Consider the following 17,873-nt stretch of genomic DNA (forward strand, 5'->3'; position numbering starts at 1 on the left):
AAGGAAAAGGATTTGTTTTTTCCTGTGCACCCAACTCAGGCCCCAACACGCAACTACAGTTCCCATCGTCCTCTGGGCCTTCCACGTGTAGCCCTTCAGTCCCTCTGCGAATCCCGGCAGCGCATGCGCGCAGCCCTTTTCGTCGCCTCGCAGACTGCAGAGGCTGGGCGGGGCTCCTCAGCACTCGCGGGACGGTACCGCCCTCCGACCGCTCCCCCAGGCTTCTCTTCGGACCGTTAACCTCGAATGAGGAACGAGCGGAGAGGGAAGGGAGGGGCTGCGGCGGCGCTGGTGCAGCCCGCCGGGCCCGGGGCCGGGGGCGGCGAGGTCACGTAACGGCTGCTCTGGCGTCTGCCCGGGGAGGGGGCGCCCTCCCCGGCAGCCGGAGCCCTCCTGCGCGCCGCGGCTCCGAAACAGTTACCGGCTCGTAAACAACAGCTGCGCGCGCACCCGCATCAGCTGGCGCCGGGATCCCGCACCTGCGACCTCCTCTTCCCCTTATCCCCGCCGCCCACTCCTGCTCTGCCCCGGCCAGCCTACGGGGCCGTCTCCTCTCTTGCTAGGACCCGAAGGAAGAAAGGCAAGGGCCTGACGTGCGCCGCGGCCCTGTCGGGGAGAAAGCGCCCTCCGGCAGAAGGGTGGCCCGTCCTGTCACACGCAGGAGAAACCCAGCGAGCTGGCTGAGGGCTCGATGGACTAGACGACCTGCCACGACCCTGAGCTGCAGTCCGAGGGGTCTCGATCCGCTCGCTGGCCGCCTCCTCTCAGATCCTAGGGACCGTTTTGCCTGAAGAGCGGGCGGGCCACCCCCGCAGACCTCTTGGAGACGACAATTCGCTCTACCCCTGCATCCTCTGCTCACCCTTTTCTCCTCATTCTCCTGTATCCAGTAGTGTGGGCTATTTTCCCCGTTATGCATGCGCATCTCTCCCATCAGACCCAAGTGGATTACTGGCCTCAAAAACGTCGGGTGACTCTCCACACACCTCCCAGCCAAACCTGTGGGGTATTCACCTGATACACAACAGGTGGCCGGGTGTTCACCGTGTCGCAATCTGATCTGTGCTGTATTCGCCTGATAAGGGTGGGCCTGCTCGCACTTTGCCCAACTGGAACCCTGGGACATTTACCGGATAAAAAAGACTTAACTACCTCGGTGGAAACCTGGGGGTCGAGGGGAGAAAGGCTTCACCTGCTTCTCTGAGACCATGGCACTGAGCCCGAAGCCCTGGACCGGGGGAGATAGATAACTTTTTTTACTTTTTTTTTTCTGAAGAAAGGAAGTTACACGAGATTGGTATCGTTTTGTATGTTTCCCCCCTTAAATATTTAATGGCAGTGCACTTTCTGGGATAGTCTGTTTGAATTCTGAATAGAAGGATTCTTATTTGGGACTTTTTGTGGTATAAATCAAGATTATTGAAGGTTTCTTTTTTTAAGTTATCTTTTCTATTTTGCAATCAAAAGTAGCTAGCGTAGGAGGAAGGATTTTTGCGGGGGTTTCCTTTTTTCTTTGTTCTTCTAAAGGAAAAGAAAACCAATAATGCATCCTCCAGAAACCAACACCAAGATGGCTTCAGTTCGGTTCATGGTGACACCAACAAAGATAGATGACATTCCTGGTTTGTCAGATACCAGCCCGGACCTCAGCTCCCGGTCCAGCTCCCGAGTAAGGTTTAGCTCACGGGAAAGTGTGCCAGAAACAAGCCGTAGTGAGCCTATGAGTGAGATGTCTGGAGCCACCACTTCACTGGCAACTGTTGCACTGGATCCGGCTAGTGACCGGACTTCTAACCCCCAGGATGCAACTGAGGGTAAGTAGGAACCCAGACGACAGGACCCGTTGTTCCTGGCTTACTGTTCTGGGAAATCACTTTTCCATTATCCAGTAGTCAGGAACCAAGGTACCTCTTTTTGAGAGGCCTGGAACCTTTTGGAATACTGGTCAGCACCGGAACTCTCTGCAGCAGTAATCTGGCTTGTGGGAAGGTATATGGAAAGGAGAAAAGCAAATTGATTTTCCGATTTCTCCATTTTGTCTCCTTAGAATTTAATTAAGTGTTTTGGTTTAGGATGAATATCGAAGAATTTAATAGTTTTTCAGCACAGAGAATCCTGAATTGTGAAATTTAGTGGAGAGCTAGCTTTGGGGTTCAAAATATTACAGTTGGCTTTTTAAGGCTAGTGACCAGGAGTAGTTATTGATCTTATTTTAGTTATTGGTTTTCCTACAAAGATTTCAGATACTGTGTCACAAAATTCCTTGTAAAAATGTCTATTTTACAGAGACACTAGTTGAAGAAGCTTAGCTCACCCTGGATGAGGCTGGTGGATCTATTGTGCTATTCAGTCTAATGGAGAAATTCTAAAGAGGCTTGTGGGGCCAAATTCTCGTATAATTTTGTAGAGAGGCTTTTAGGGTCTGATTTCTACATACTTTATTCACTTGGAACATTAGATGGAAGGTGTTGAGCCTTTGTAGTCAGGAAATAGTAGTACACAAGCCGCTTCTGACTTCTCTTGACCACTACAGACCTTAAGCTGCCTACACTAATTTGTGTTAGCTGGTTTGTAAGTTTTTACTGGATTTAGTGGGAAGAAGTGATGGAAGAGAGAAAGGAGATACAATGGAGAGATCATCACATTTTTAGACCCTGAAGTACAAAAGTTTGAGAATTACCGTACTGCTTTATATGGTTAGTTTTATGTTAAATTATAATGTAGATATGTCTAGTAGTGAAAATTTCTCTTAATCTTAAAGATTCTTAAGATGGTATTTTACCCAAATTTGAAAACGATAGCTTCAGCTACTGACTTGACATTTTCCGGTATCAGGAAGTATTGTTCCTCTTGACCGAAAGGGTGCAGGAAACCAGAATGACTTTAGTTCCTTATTTCTGTTTGTGTTTTTGAACGTCTGGAGACAAAGTAGATTTGGTAAAGTTTGGTCCTAGAATTCACTTATCCTTGACTATTTTATGGAGATATGGACTTAACTATTTTCAACTTTTTGACAAACTTTATACCATGGAATGGAATAAAACATAATTTATCATGTTCTCTTCCTCCAAGTTAATTCTAAATTGTAGCTTTAGTTTATATCCATTGTACTATATTTAGGTTGTAAAAATACCAGATAAAGACTATAACAGTGTTTATTTTTTTTTAATTCTGTAATTGTCATTAAGCAATTTATAGCTAGATTCTGTTTAGTCTTGTGACTTACATATTATGGAATTGTATTTTTATTCTGTTTAAAAAGTGAACTTATTTCTGTAATGTGTTGTTAGCCTTGTGGAATAGGATCCTTATCCAGGCTGCTGTCTTTACCTTATTTACAAGCATTATTTACAGGATAGAGTGGTATCGTTTTACCCTACATAGCTAAAATTTGGGACCTATCTAGGTAAAATCTATGTTTTTTTAGATGGGTGTAGAAGTTAAAGCATGGCTCTTTAACATATCCCTTAATGTTGAAATATTACGATACCAAATGAAAGAGAAATTAACAGTCCAGCCATTAGATTGCAATTTCCATTATATTCTCAGGAAACTAGTTCCCTATTTTACTAATGACCTATTTTTTTCTCTGTTTTCTAAAAAATGATGACAACTTTTACAAGTTATTTCATCTTTGGCTTCTTAATACACGGATGCCCTTGTTAGACTTAGATATAGATCTTCACAGAATCCTGTTGTCAAGAAAACCAAGGACATACTAATCTACATTTGTTTCTGGGCTGTAATTAAAATAGGAAAACAACTCTGCATTTTCTGCAGTGGATTCTGTCCTTAAGCTTATAGTGTATTTCAGAATTGTGTTTGCTATTTTAATATTTAGAATTCTGTGATTTTTTTGGCCTTTTATGTATACATCCTTCTGTATTTGTGACATTGGTATGATTATCTCTCCTTTTTCTACAATTCCCATGCCTCTCACATTTCTTCCACATGTAAGCTTCCCACCTTAAATTTTTTTTCTCATCATACACTTTTTACTCACATTACACTGTACAACCAAGGGGAGTGAAACACGAAGTTGTAAGTACTTATTTCTATCTGTGTTTTAAGTTTTTCTACTGTTGGCCTTTTGAGTGGGTAATTCTCTTTCTACTACCAAAGCATTTATAATTTTGCTTTCATTTTGTCAAGGTTCCATTAGAATATATGGGATTGTGCTGTTGGTAAATAAAAACAAGAATCTTAGACTGTACTTGGTTTTACATGAAGAATGCCTTAAAGGTACCAAAGGAACTGTTGAGAGTGCATACCTCTGCAGAGTTATGAAAATAGGGTGGAGAACGGGACTTTTCCTTTACCTAAACAATTCAGAAGGGCATGTACAGTTTTTAGATTGAGGGTGTATCATTTTAATAATAAAAATTTTAAGAGGCATAGCATGTTAGGGAACCTCAGATGACCAAGAATTGAATTCTGGTCAAACTCTATTTTAAAAAGGGGCAGGGAGGGGAGCGCCTGGGTGGCTCATTCTGTTAAGCATCCGACTTTGGCTCAGGTCATGATCTCATGGTTCACGGGTTTAAGACCCACCCACATCGGGCTCGGTGCTGACAGCTCAGAGCCTGGAGCCTACTTCAGGTTCTGTGTCTCCCTCTCTCTGCCCCTTCCCCATTTGCGCTCTTTCACTCTCTCCCAAAAATAAATAAACATTAAAATGGAAATGGGGAAACTAAGGTTTACAGAGATGGTTATTTGTAGATCACAGAGTGGGAAGCCAAGACTGAAAAGTGCAGGCCCCCTGACTTATATCCAGTGCTTATATAATTTTGTCTCTGCCATGATGAACATTATTTACACTTGTCTTATAACTGTTGAGTTACCTTAAATGGTTGGTAAGATAATAATACCAAAAAAGAGCAAGGAACATATTTTTATATGTCTTACACAGGCTCCAATACATTTCATCCTTTTACAATTGAACAAATGCTCCCTGAGACTCTGATATGTGTTAGGCACTCTAGTAGGAATTATAGGAAATAATATGTATCAGACAGTCTCTGCCTTTGGAGAGCTTGTGGTGTAGTGGTAAAAATGACAAGAACACTTTCTCCATTCCTTCACCAGACATTTACTGAACACTTATTAGGGGTCAGACCCTGTTCTGGGTGTTAAGGATGCAGGAGGACCAAGAAAAAGAATCCCAATTACTGTTGTAAGGAAAGTTAGGATCTAATAGAGAAAACAAACAAATGTTCCTATAAATTGTAACGCTGTATCATAAATACAAAAATAAAGATACCGCAAAGTGCCAAAAAATGAAAAATACAGCACGTTTTAGAATAATACAATAGAAAAATATAGTGAAGGAAAATGATGAACTGAGATAAAAATGGAGACACTTAAGAGACTGGAGGACCTGATAGAGTAAAGTGGTAGTGAAAGATGTAGAAGGATTAAAGATTGTGGTCAGTTGAATGTTGGAGTTAATTGTTTCAGAGGTGGGGCAGGTCCAGTGTTAACATGATTTAATGTGCAGCCTTGAGAGTGAGTTTCTCAGGTGGGATAAAAGTAAAACCTATTTAAATCAAGGAGAACTAAGTATACCAATTCCGAGGGTGACTAATACCAAGTTTTTATTGGGGGGCATTAGGTGGTAGAGATGCAAACATAATTTAGAGAAGTCCATCCTTCAAAGAGTCACCTTCTGTCTGAAACTTTTTCTGATTCACCCCCACTCCCAGTTCACTAGATCAGTTCTCTATGTCTCTATATCCCTTAGGTTACTGTCCACCTATTTCACTTAATTTTGTTGTTTTTTTGTTTGTATGTTATCTTTCTCACCTAGGCAGTAAGGTTCTTGGGAAAGGGACACAAAGTTGTCTTTGTATCATCAGCACGTAGTATAGTGTGTGATGCCACATTTAATCTGCACTCAATAAAATACATACTAAGTTGAAGATCTTCTAAGCTAAAAATAGAGATAGAAATAGGGACGCCTGGGTGGCTCAGTCAGTTACACATCCGAGTCTTGGTTTTGGGTTTTGGCTCAGGTCATAATCTCCTGAGTTTGAGTCCCACATTGGCCTCTGCAATGGCACAGCCTACTTGAGATTCTCTTTCTCTCCCTCTCTCACTGCCCCTCCCCCACTCATTCGCTCTCTCGCTCTCGCTCCCTCTTCCCCCCCCCACCTCTCTCTCTCTCTCTCTCAAAATAAATAAATTTTAAAAAAGGATAGAAATATAAACAAAAAATTAAAAACATACCATGGTAAAGGCAAATGAAATGTACCCACTAGAGCAGTGATGCTTCATCTGGTTGCATATTGGAATGATCTAGAGATCTTTTAAAAAAATACCTCTACCCCTTTCCCAGGGATTCTGATTTAATTGCACCAGTGGTTTTTTTTTTTTAAAAGCTTTTCAGCTCATTCTAACATAAAGCCAGCATTGAAGACTGTAGCCCAAAAGGGAAGAGTGATTAATGCTGTGCATTTGAGAAGAGCTTTCCCACCTGATTAGGACTTCACTAACTAGATAGTCACAGCAGACTTTTCCTTAGATGTCAGTAGGTCTTATAGAATAGAATTTATCTCCCCGTGGAGCCATTACACTACACATGCACATTTAGCCTAGTCAGCTGATCTCGGGTTAAATCAGAATAGTGATAGACTAAGCAACTTGGAGAGCTATCTACTTGTTTTGTTTTTCTCCATAAGAACATACTTCAAAGTACCAAGCACTTTTTTGTACTTTTCCAAAAAACTTCTAATTTTTTGCCCCAAACCAAAATAAGTGAATTACACTGTATTACCAATCAAAGGTGACTATTACCCGTATTTTATTATTTTTTAAATTAAAAAAAAGTTTTATTTATTTATTTGAGAGAGAGAGAGAGAGACAGCGTGAGCAGGGGAGGGTCAGAGAGAGGGAAACACAGAATCTGAAGACAGGCTTCAGGCTCTGAGCTGTCAGCACAGAGCCTGAGGAGGGGCTCAAACCCATGAGCCGTGAGATCATGACCTGAGCTGAAGTCAGATGCTCAGCTGACTGAGCCACCCAGGCGCCCCTACCCTTATTTTAAATATAGCTTTCATATTATAGTTGGCCCTTGAACAACACAGGGGTTAGGGGTACCAACTCCCATGCAATAGAAAATTTGAATGTAACTTTGGATTCCCCCAAACTAACTGCTAATAGCCTACTGTTGACCAGAAGCCTTACCAATAATGTAAATAGTTAACATTTTTGTATGTGTTATAGACTAATATTCTTATAATAAAGTAAGCTGGAGAAGAGAAAATGTTACGAAGAAAATCATAAGGGACAGAATGTGTTTACAATACTAAACTGTATTACTTACAGAAATCCAAGAATAAGTGGGCACATGCAGTTCATACCTGTGTTGTTCCAGAGTCAAGTGTATGTGGTTCTTGAATATTGTTCATTTTACTTCAGCTATAACATTGTAGAAGGTAGTAAGATGGATAGTTTCATAAAAACACATGGATTTGGCACCTTCTTAGGTCACTGATAGCATCCTCTGATTTTATACATGTAAGTTTTTTTTTTTTTTTTTGAAAGAGACAGACAGACAGTATGAAAGGAGGGAGGCGGAGAGAGAGGGAGAAAGAATCCAAAGCAGGCTCCAGGCTCTGAGCTGTCAGCACAGAGCCTGATGCAGGGCTCAGGTCTACAAACCGTGAGATCATGACCAGAGCTGAAGTCAGATGCTCAACCAGCTGAGCCACTCCAGTGCCTCTACATATATATATGTGTGTGTATATATATATATATATATATTTTTTTAAGGGTTTCCAGTGTTACTTCTCTGAAACATTTTGGTCATAGACCACATCTGTTTTTCTTCTTTGTTCCATACTTTACAGCCAATGATTAAACTTTATAATATACTACTTTACACCACAGAAAGCAATCAGCCAAGTCCAGAATGTAGGAAATTTTACTGAATAACCGGATTCTTCAAAAACTAAATGGCATGGGGTAGGAGTAATGGGAAGAGAGGGAAATCTGTTACACACAAAAAGCAGACCAACCAAATGCAAGGTGTGGACTTTATTTGGATCCTGATGTTGACAAGAATGAAAGATACCTTTGGGGTAATCAGGGAAATGTACTTGGTATTAAATGATTTCAATGAATTATTGTGAATTTTCTTAGGTATATTTAAAACATTGTGTTAGAGTCCTTATCTATAAAGATACATACTGAGGTATTCACAAGTAAAATGAAATGTACTCCCATCACCCAACCCCCCCCCCAAAAAAGTTAAGAAATAGAACTACCTTGGTAAACGTTTATATTTTGAATTGGAGCAAAAGGTGTATGGGGATTCATTTTACTGTTTTATCTGCTTTTGTGTATATTTGAAACTATCTATAACAAAAGATTGAACTGTGATTAAGAAAGCTGCTTTGATAGAAAGAACTTCTTATACAGAGTCTGTCCTAGCATACTCTATGTTTTAGCACAAATTGGTAAAGTGATGCTTCAAGTTTGTGTCTTTTCTTTTTGGTAATTTCTTCTATGCCCTCACTAATTCTTTTCCACCAAAGGCCTTATTCTTTCCCTGTCAGTGGCATGTTTCTTGCTTCCAGATGCTCATAAACCTTGCTTTGATATTATCTCTACTAGCATGGAAGAGAAGGAAGAGGACACTCCACGCACCGTTAAAAGTCATACTTTCCCATTTCAAGGCTGTTAGAATAAGGGGATGTTTCTTTCTAATGCTGACATTTAAGATAATTTGTAATGACCTATGCGGATGATATTTTGCTGTAAACTTTGGATTGTAGCTGCCTCTTTTTTTGTCTCTTCTGCCTGGACTCTGAAATAGTAAGACCTTTATGCAAATTCTCTCTCTCTCTCTTTTTTTAAGTTTATTTATTTTGAAAGAGCACATGTGGGGAACAAGCAGACAGAGAGGGGAAAAGAGAATCCCAAGCAGGCTTCGCACTGTCAGTGTGGAGTCTGATGCAGGGCTTGAACTCACAAACCATGGGATCATGACCTGAGCTAAAATCACTGAGCCACCCGGGTACCCCAACCTTTATGCAAATTGTAAAAAAGACAGCCCTTCCAGGCTTCGCTAGAGAAGGACAAACTGGATTTCAGCACCCAACCCCTGCCCTTTTGGTGTGACACCGTTGCCACAGCAGCTGCCCCTGGTGGGTTTGCTGAATCAGTGTAATGCAAATGATAGGTGTTCAAGTTCTTGGAGAGGTCTCCTGTTGTTGTTGTTTTTCTTTTTTGTAGAGAAAGGTCAAAGGTTTATGTGATAAGAGAAACCAGAGTATGGTGAGGGGTTTGGTAGCAGTACATGTGAAACCTTGGAGGGGTATATTGTGGACATTATGAAAGCATTTTACTTTGTGAAACAATGTGTTATTTTAATGAAGTTTCATAAGTAAATAAGAAAAGAAGATGTTCCTCACGACAATCCTGTGATGAGTGCTTTGGTGTATTGTGTGGAACCCGAGCAATTACAGACGAAGTTGTGAGCACAAAACTGCCAAGCATACAGCACACACACAGCAGACACACAAGGTACCTTGCTTTAGCTGCCGAAGTTCAATAGTTGATGAATAAGAAATAGTATTACCACATTTGCTTCGTTCTAAGGCGTACATTTGTCATCTTTTTAACATTTCTGCCGTTTAGGTACATTTTACTTTTGAAGATTTTTAAATTTTAAATCATTGGTGGAACTTCGAGTTAGCAAAATTTCAGAATTAAGTCAATATTGTAAGTAAATCAGTCTGAAAGGCTGTGCACAGTCTGATATTTTGAAGTTACCTTTGGATGTCTACTGAAAAAATGTGAGGGCTGAAGCTTCTTTTTCTTCTTAAAATGGAAGTTTTTGTAGTTGAAAAGCCCAGAGACAGAAAACAAAAGGTGTCTTATTAGGAGATAACAGGTATGTTTAGGTTTTAATCCTAACTTTAGTTTTTTATTTTGTTTTGTTTTTCATTTTAAAATTCCCTGTTCTTTTAGAGAGATGGGTTTCAGCCTGCAGTTTATTGCTGAATTGGTCAGTGGCATCTTCTGCTTTGCATTTTTATTACTGCATTGCTAAGCCTTATACTTTTCTAATGGTCTTGAGAAATCCATGCAGGATATTCAATTGGTAGCATTCCTCTTTTTATCTTAGTTCTCTTTTTATTTTAGAGCATGTGCGAATGGGACAGAGGGGCGAAGGGACAGAGAGAGAAAGAGAGAATCTCATGTAGACTCCACCTTCAGCACAGTGCCCGACGCAGAGCTGGATCCCACAACTCTGGGATTATGACCTGAGTTGACATCAAGAGTCAGATGCACAGTGGACTGAGCCAGCCAGGCGCCCGCCACATTCCTCTTTTTACAGTCAGAACCATTTGGTTGATAGTTTTAATTTTTGGCCACGTGGCACCTGAATTTCCTAATTTTCTCCATTTTATCAAAAAAATCTGCTTTTACTTAGGGGTAAGACTATTCAGTTTTTATGCAGCTGGTTTGAAAACAGTAAGTTTAAAAACTCTTCTATATTGTGGTGCCTGGGTGGCTCAATCGGTTGAGTGTCCAACTTTTGATTTCTGCGCAGGTCGTGACCTCACAGTTCAGGAGTTTGAACCCTGCATCTGGCCTCTGTACCTGCAGTGCAGAGCCACTTGAGACTCACTCTCTCTCTCTCTCTCTCTCTCTCTGCCCCTCCTTGCTCTCTCTCTTTCTAAAAACAAATAAACTTAAATAAATCGTTTAAATTCTTGTATAAACATATACGTTTTCACGTTCAGGAGCTGAGAAATCAGGGCAAACTGAAATTTATCTTAATTGAGAGCATTTGCACTTAACATCCAAACTTTTTTTTTTTCACATCCAGAAATAATACTTATTTTCACAACTGGTTAGTTTACATCCTAAATTATTTTTTAAATAGTTTTTATTTTTTTTTAATTTTTTTAATGTTTTATTTATTTTTGATACAGAGAGAGACACAGCATGAGAGGGGGGAGGGGCAGAGAGAAAAGGAGATACAGAACCGGAAGCAGGCTCCAGGCTCTGAGCTAGCTGTCAGCACAGAGCCTGACGCGGGACTCGAACCCATGAACGTGAGATCTGACCGGAGCCAAAGTCGGAGGCTTAACCGACTGAGCCACCCAGGCTCCCTAAATAGTTTTTATTTTAAAGTATTTAGGGGCACCTGGGTGGTTTACTTGATTCAGTATCAGACTCTTGATTTCAGTTCAGGTCATGATCTCATAGTTCATGAGATCAAGCTCCGCATCAGAGCCTGCTTGCCATTCTCGCTCTCCCTTGCTCTCTGCCCATCCCCACTTACTCCTACACACTCTCACACCATCTCTCTCAAAATAAACATATTTTAAAAATAAAATAAAGTTTTTTTCATAGTTTTGCAGTGTACTAATTTCCAATAGAATTCTAAGAATTACTAGGAAGTAGAAGACATTCTTCCCTATTAAATGAAAAATCATGTTTTGATATTTTTTTCATTTAAAATAAAGTCATTTTCTTCAGAGCTATGATGGGATTTCTCATCCAGGAGAAAATTGAAACTGATAAGGTTAAGTAACCTGCCCAAGGTCATACAAGTAATAAGTTGAAGAATAGTAACAGTAATAGTTAATAGAATAGAATAGGGATAGTTAAATAGTAATTTAAACCCAGATGTGTGTGATTTTAATATCAGTATCCCTGTTATTACACTTTCTCTACTAACATTAGTTGGCTGTACTAAAGCATTTAGTAAGCAGGAAAGGTAGAGTAGAAGTAGTATAAAAGTAATACAATTTTAAGTTCAGTGTACATTTTTGCAGTTTTTTTGTCTGGATTGGGGGCATGAAAGGAAATAGGATTTTTGTTGGTTTTTTCAAAAGAAGGTAGTAAAATGACATGTTTCCTGAATAATTTTAAGGTTCTGTGTTCCTAAAAGGAAATCTGGCCTAAAAGTGTGTCTTTTTTTTTTTTAATTAAAGATTTTATTTTTAAGTAATCTCTACATCCCAACATGGGTCTCAAACCTACAACTCTGAGATCAAGAGTCAACATGCTCTGCCACCTGAGCCAGCCAGGTATCCCTATTTCAGTGTCTTTTAAATAAATGGCCTGCATATACCCAGGGCAATTTAATAGTGATAAATTATACAGTTACTGATTTATGCACATTAGTTCATCCTCTCTAAAGTTAATATTCATATGTTGACCCAAGTTTCAGTAGATCTATTTGTTTTATGGTTTTGGTTTTGGTTTTTAGTAATCCCTACCCCCAACGTGGGGCTAGGTCACAACCCTAAAATTGGCAATCACCTATTCTACCAGCTGAGCCAGCTAGGCATCCCATAGTATATCTCTTTTATTTTTATTTTTATTTTTTAATTTTTTTAATCTTTTATTTATTTTTGAGAGTGAGAGAGTGTGAGCAGGGGAGGGTCAGAGAGAGGGAGACACAGAATCTGAAGACAGGCTCCAGGCTCCCAGCTAGCTGTCAGCACAGAGCCCGACGCGGGGCTCAAACTCACGAGCGTGAGATCATGACCTGAGCCGAAGTCGGAAGCTCAACCGACTGAGCCACCCAGGCGCCCCAGTATATCTCTTTTAAAATGGAGTTTTGGGGGTGCCTGGGTGGCTCAGTCAGTTGAGCATCCAGCTCCTGATTTTGGCTCAGGTCATGGTCCTAGAGTCATGGGATCGAGCCCTGAATCAGGCTCCGTCCTGAACCTGGAGTCTGCTTGAGATTTTCTCTCTCTTCCCCATTCTGTTCTTTGCCCCTCTCCCCTACTTGTGTGCGTGCATGCACTCTCTCAAAATGGGAGTTTTGTTGGAAGGTTAGCAATAACTTATTTAAAAACAAAAACTCTGAAGTGAAATTAACAAGAAAATTTTGTTTTGAATTGTATTTTCATTTTTAGAAATATGTCTTAAGTTTTGACAATATGTTGCAGTTTCATTTTATATACATTATTTGTAGAGTTGACTAGAAGCCTATCTTGCAAGTATTTCATAATAATTTTTTTTTAAGTGTTTTATTTATTTTTGAGACAGAGAGAGGCAGAGCATGAGCGGGGAGGGGCAGAGAGAGAGGGAGACACAGAATCTGAAGCAGGCTCCAGGCTCTGAGCTGTCAGCAATATCTAGGCTGTAGCTGTAATCACATTAGTCTAATAAAAAAGATGGGCACTTTATACTGGGAGTTGTAATATCATGAAGAAGGAAACAGTGGAAGCTGAGGACTCTTGACTACACAAAGGCTTTTAATAATGCCTTATTTAATATTTGGGTCAGAGTGGTTGGTTGTGTGTTGTTCGTGCTGGAGAGTCGTGATGGCGGCGGTGGATTCAGATGTCCAGTCGTTACCTAGTGGGGGTTTCCGCTGCTGCCTCTGCCACGTTACTGCAGCCAACCGAGGGTGGTTGTGCGTCTTCATCTTTGGGTCCTAGTTATTATCAAGTCGGTTGGTAGGGTCACTTACCTCCGTTTTCACTCTGCCTATATAAAGGGATTGGAGCGTGGGGAAAGCCCCACCACCTCACCCCCTTCTTCCTAGTATCCGAAATCCCTACAACGAAAAATTTCATGATCGTATTCCCTCTGCGACCGCCATCTGTTGGACACTCCCTTTGTGCCTGTTACTTGGACTTTCGGTGGGGTGAGGGGATTCAGAGATGAAGGAGCTCACCATCTAGAGATGGAGGCAATTCCAGTGCTCTGTGGATACGTTTAGACAGCTGTGGGATCATAGAGAAAGTAGCACTTAACTCAGGGGAGCCCTACACAGGAGCTACGCAAAGGCAGAGCTGGGTGGAGTAGCATGGCACGCATGACGCATGACGAGGAAGTGGGTTTGGCAAAGTAGAGGGGATTCTTGTATGACAGCGCAGGAGACTCCGCGAAACCTCACATTCCACTTTTAAAATCTGGAACTGTGATCTTCGCTAAACTGGAATCATGATCTTCCTTAAACAGGATCTTCCATTCTTTTTGTTTGTGAATGGCAGTACCACTGTTTGTCCCAAAGGGCAAGCCGGAAATCCAGGGCTGTCTTCCCAGGCCCCACATACACAGTTGTGACAATAAGAAGCAGTCTCCAAATTTAATAAAAAATAATAATAGCAGCTAAAAAAAATTGGGGTCAGCAGCCAAAATAGGTGATGTAGCTATCAAATTGGCTAGCCATCAACTATCCTCCTACTACATCCTTTCCTTTAGTGAAGACTCACACCTGTAGGTCCCTGAAGTAACTGGGCAAAGTAGTGGTGTGTTGTGCCCTCAAGGTTCTATGCTTACATCGTATTGTACTTACAGAATTGGTTTAACGTTGCCTTTTATTAAGTGAGGTAGATAACATGACTGTGAACTCTTTGAGGGCAGGAACGGTGTTTTTTTTCCACTGTATTCCTATTTCATGGCACATAGTGGGTACTCAGATATGTATTGAATAATGCATGACTTCTTCAGCTTCAGTAAAGCATGAGATTTTCCTGACATTTTGATTTGGAGAAGCCTCTGTCTTTCTCACAATGCAATATTATGAATCCATCAGAAAATAATGTCTGACGTATTTATTATCTTTCAGTTATTAGCCCCAACACATGTTATATGTTTGTCACTGATACCATTTTACAAAAACCCATTTTTATAGACAATTTTGTGGAATTCTGAGACTTAGGAGATCTTTTTTTTAAGTCTTTATTTTATTTTGAGAGAGAGAGTGAGTGGGACAGGGACAGAGAGAGAGAGAGAGGAAGACACAGAATCTGAAGCAGGCTCCAGGCTCTGAGCTGTCAGCTCAGAGCCAACACAGGGCTCAAAACCACAGACTGTGAGATCATGACCTGAGTCGAAGTCGGATTCTAAACCATCTGAGCCACGCAAGCACCCCTTAGGTGTCTTAAGTTCTGACTATCCATGATAGTTGGTCTTCACCAAAGTAATTGATTAACTCTCTAATTCTTTCTGTAGTTGTCTACATAAGGCAAAATTTAGAATTTGTGATCATTTCAATACATATATATATGTATATTATATTTAACATTTATTCATTTTTGAGAGAATGCAAGCAGGGGACGAGGAGGAGGAGGAGGACGAGGAGAGAGAGAGAGAGAGAGAGAGAGAGAGAGAGAGAGCGCGAGAGAAAGAATGAGAATCTGAAGCAGGCTTCAAGCTCTGAGCTGTCAGCACAGAGCCTGATGCAGGCTCGAACTCACTGACCATGAGATCAAGACCTGAGCCGAAGTCAGATGCTTAACTGACTGAGCCACCCAGGTGCCCCTCATTTCGATATTTTAAACCACTATTTACTGTCCAGTGTCTGAAGGGGAAAAAGGGTTTGCTGATATGTTAAGTAAAGTAATATATATATATACATTTTCTACTTAAGAATGAGAATCTGTATACTTTTCCAGGTATAGCTCTAAATTTAACTAATGAACTGCCAGTAAAATGTTTATAATATTCTGTAACATAGCCATGGAATGTAGTGTGTAAATGGTGCTGGTCCATGAGCTTTCTGTGAGGAGATAAGTTCAGAAATTGAAAGCTTTAAAAAGTAGCTTAGCAGTTTAATAGAGTAATTTTATGTCAAATCTAATAATAAAAATTAGAACTTGTGTTTTGTATATTATTCTATTTTTCTAGCAATTCATTTTTATTACTTTTTATAAGATTTTTAGCCCACCATGAATTCTGAATATAAAGAAAAATATTCCTTTACCAGCGATCATTTGCAAAGCACTGTTCTTTTGAATGTTTGCCTAACCTTCTGAATGATACTACATGAGATAGTGTTTCCCTACCAGTGGCCCTTTAAAGCCTGAGTAACTGAATGGGGGTCAGGGAGTACATGAGTCCTTTATGGAAGTCTGATATTTTCCTTCAGAATGCCTGCTCTAATACATGACCTTTTTTCTTCTCTTAATATTTGAAGATAAGTTAAAATTTTTAGAAATTCTGTGCTTTTTTTAGAAGTGTTATAATTCAGACATTTTAATGAAATTCTATAATTCAGATCTTTTCCTGTCAAATATCTCTTAATAAGAGGAATTTATTGTTAGATTTATAAAATAATGAGTATGAAGGGTTTATTTCTCTGTAAACTTCATGAAGAGTTAACTGAGGATACAACATAACCTTTGTTGCTCAAAGTTCATCATTAATGTACCTTGATCAAGAAAATTAAAGTATAATGTAAGTTTCTACTTATATTTAGTTGCTGGCTGGCAGTTACAATGATTTGATGAGAATGTCTATCCTGAATATTTTGAAGTGGTAACTTACTACATTAGAAGCAACTGCTTGGGGGTAAGAAAAGCAACTGATTGGAAGTAGGGTCCACTTTCCTTACTATTTGTTGTAAAAACACCATTTGTAATAAACCAAATACTGTGAGCACAAAACTGTCAGTTGGTTTTTATTTTTGAGAGACAGCACAAGTAGGGGAGGGGCAGAGAAAGAGGAAGACACAGAGTCGAAGCAGGCTCCAGGCTCCAGGCTCGAAGCCATCAGCACAGAGCTGTCAGCACAGAGCCTAATGCAGGGCTCGAACCCACAGACTGAGATCATGACCTGAGCCAGAGTTGAACACCCAACTGACTGAGCCACCCAGGTGCCCCAGTTGTTACAGTTTTAAAGGTTCTCTCAAGTGTGGCTGTATCTCAGTAGTAGATAAAGCACCCTAAATGGTATCTTCAAATTACAAGAGTTTTGGAGAGATTCATCAGATTTGAATCTGTTTCCAAATCAGAATCCATTTTTCTTTGCACACCATCCCCACTAAATTTGTGTGTGTGTGTGTGTGTGTGTGTGTGTGTGTGTGTCTATGAGAGACAATTCTGTGAAAAGGTGTAAATAGATGAAGTAAGTCTATATTGTGTGTGTCGTGGAAGCTACTGTTCTATTTTATACTTTTCCAGCTTTTTAATAGCATGCTAGACATCTAGTTGCATTTTTTTAATACTATTTAATATGTTACTAAAATCCTTAACATCATATCTTAAAAATGCTCTCAGGAATGAACAGGATGACATTTGGTAAAACTCACGTATTCAAAATGTATGTGGTTTTTAATTCCAGAGACTTTGCTTATTGCTCACTTATAGTTTTCTTGCATCATGAATTCATTTTTAGCATGTATTACTAGATTCTTACAAATCACTTCAGCAAGACATAGTGTGGTTCTAGATTATTTGCGTATGGCTTTTGTAGAATACAGTTCTCAGGTTCTAAGAAGGAAGAGGAAATGCATATATAATTTGCTCTAAAATTGAGTAATGTAGTATAACAGTATAGTACAACCTAGAAGAGAATCCTTATGTTGAAAATAATTTCCCACTTACTTTCCCTTAATTCTTCAAGTCTTTTCACTAAATCTAATTTGCTTTTGCTTTTTTTTTAATAAATGATTGAATAAAACAAAATGCTGGTTGTCATGAGTTGTTACCTCTGATTAAAAATAAGTAATTGGATAGTGTAGCACAGTAAATTGTACTTTCAAAATGTTACCCATAGTAGATCCATTCTTCTAAAGAATGGGCATGCTTTAAAAAAAAAAAAGTCACAAAAAGTTTTACTGAAACTAGTAATATAAATAATGTATAATATTTGGTCTAATATACAAAGCACTATGAGAGTAATGTCATTATAAGTGCCCTTTTGCCCCAGCCTGCGGTTATGTCTTACTACTAAAAGATACCATAGCGGCGACTGGGTGGCTCAGTCGGTTAAGCTTCCAACACTCAGTCTCTGTTCAGGTCATGGTCTCCAGGTTTTGTGAGTTCTGGCCCCAATTCGGGCTCCGCGCTCATGGTGCAGAGCCTGCTTGAGATTCTTCTCCCTCGCTCTCTGCCCCTCCCCCGCTCATGCGGTCTCTATCTCTAAATAAATAAACTAAAAAAAAAAAAAAA

General features: G+C 40.0%; 1 protein-coding gene across 4 annotated transcripts in view; it reads left to right on the forward strand.

Annotated features, from left to right (window-relative positions):
- Nucleotides 1–206: 206 nt before the first annotated feature.
- The window catches only part of SLC12A6 (solute carrier family 12 member 6), an 86,737-nt gene continuing 69,070 nt past the window's right edge, over nucleotides 207–17,873 (forward strand). The window contains exon 1 of one of the 4 annotated variants that reach the window (XM_029952626.1): nucleotides 207–1,814. In XM_029952626.1, coding sequence (XP_029808486.1) covers nucleotides 1,544–1,814 — 271 coding nt within the window. In that variant the 5' untranslated portion in view covers nucleotides 207–1,543. The remainder of the gene's footprint in view (nucleotides 1,815–17,873) is intronic. The other 3 variants (XM_029952625.1, XM_029952623.1, XM_029952624.1) reach the window with 3 other exon arrangements.

This window comes from Suricata suricatta, chromosome 9, assembly GCF_006229205.1.
Source record: "Suricata suricatta isolate VVHF042 chromosome 9, meerkat_22Aug2017_6uvM2_HiC, whole genome shotgun sequence".
Lineage (NCBI taxonomy): Eukaryota > Metazoa > Chordata > Mammalia > Carnivora > Herpestidae > Suricata > Suricata suricatta.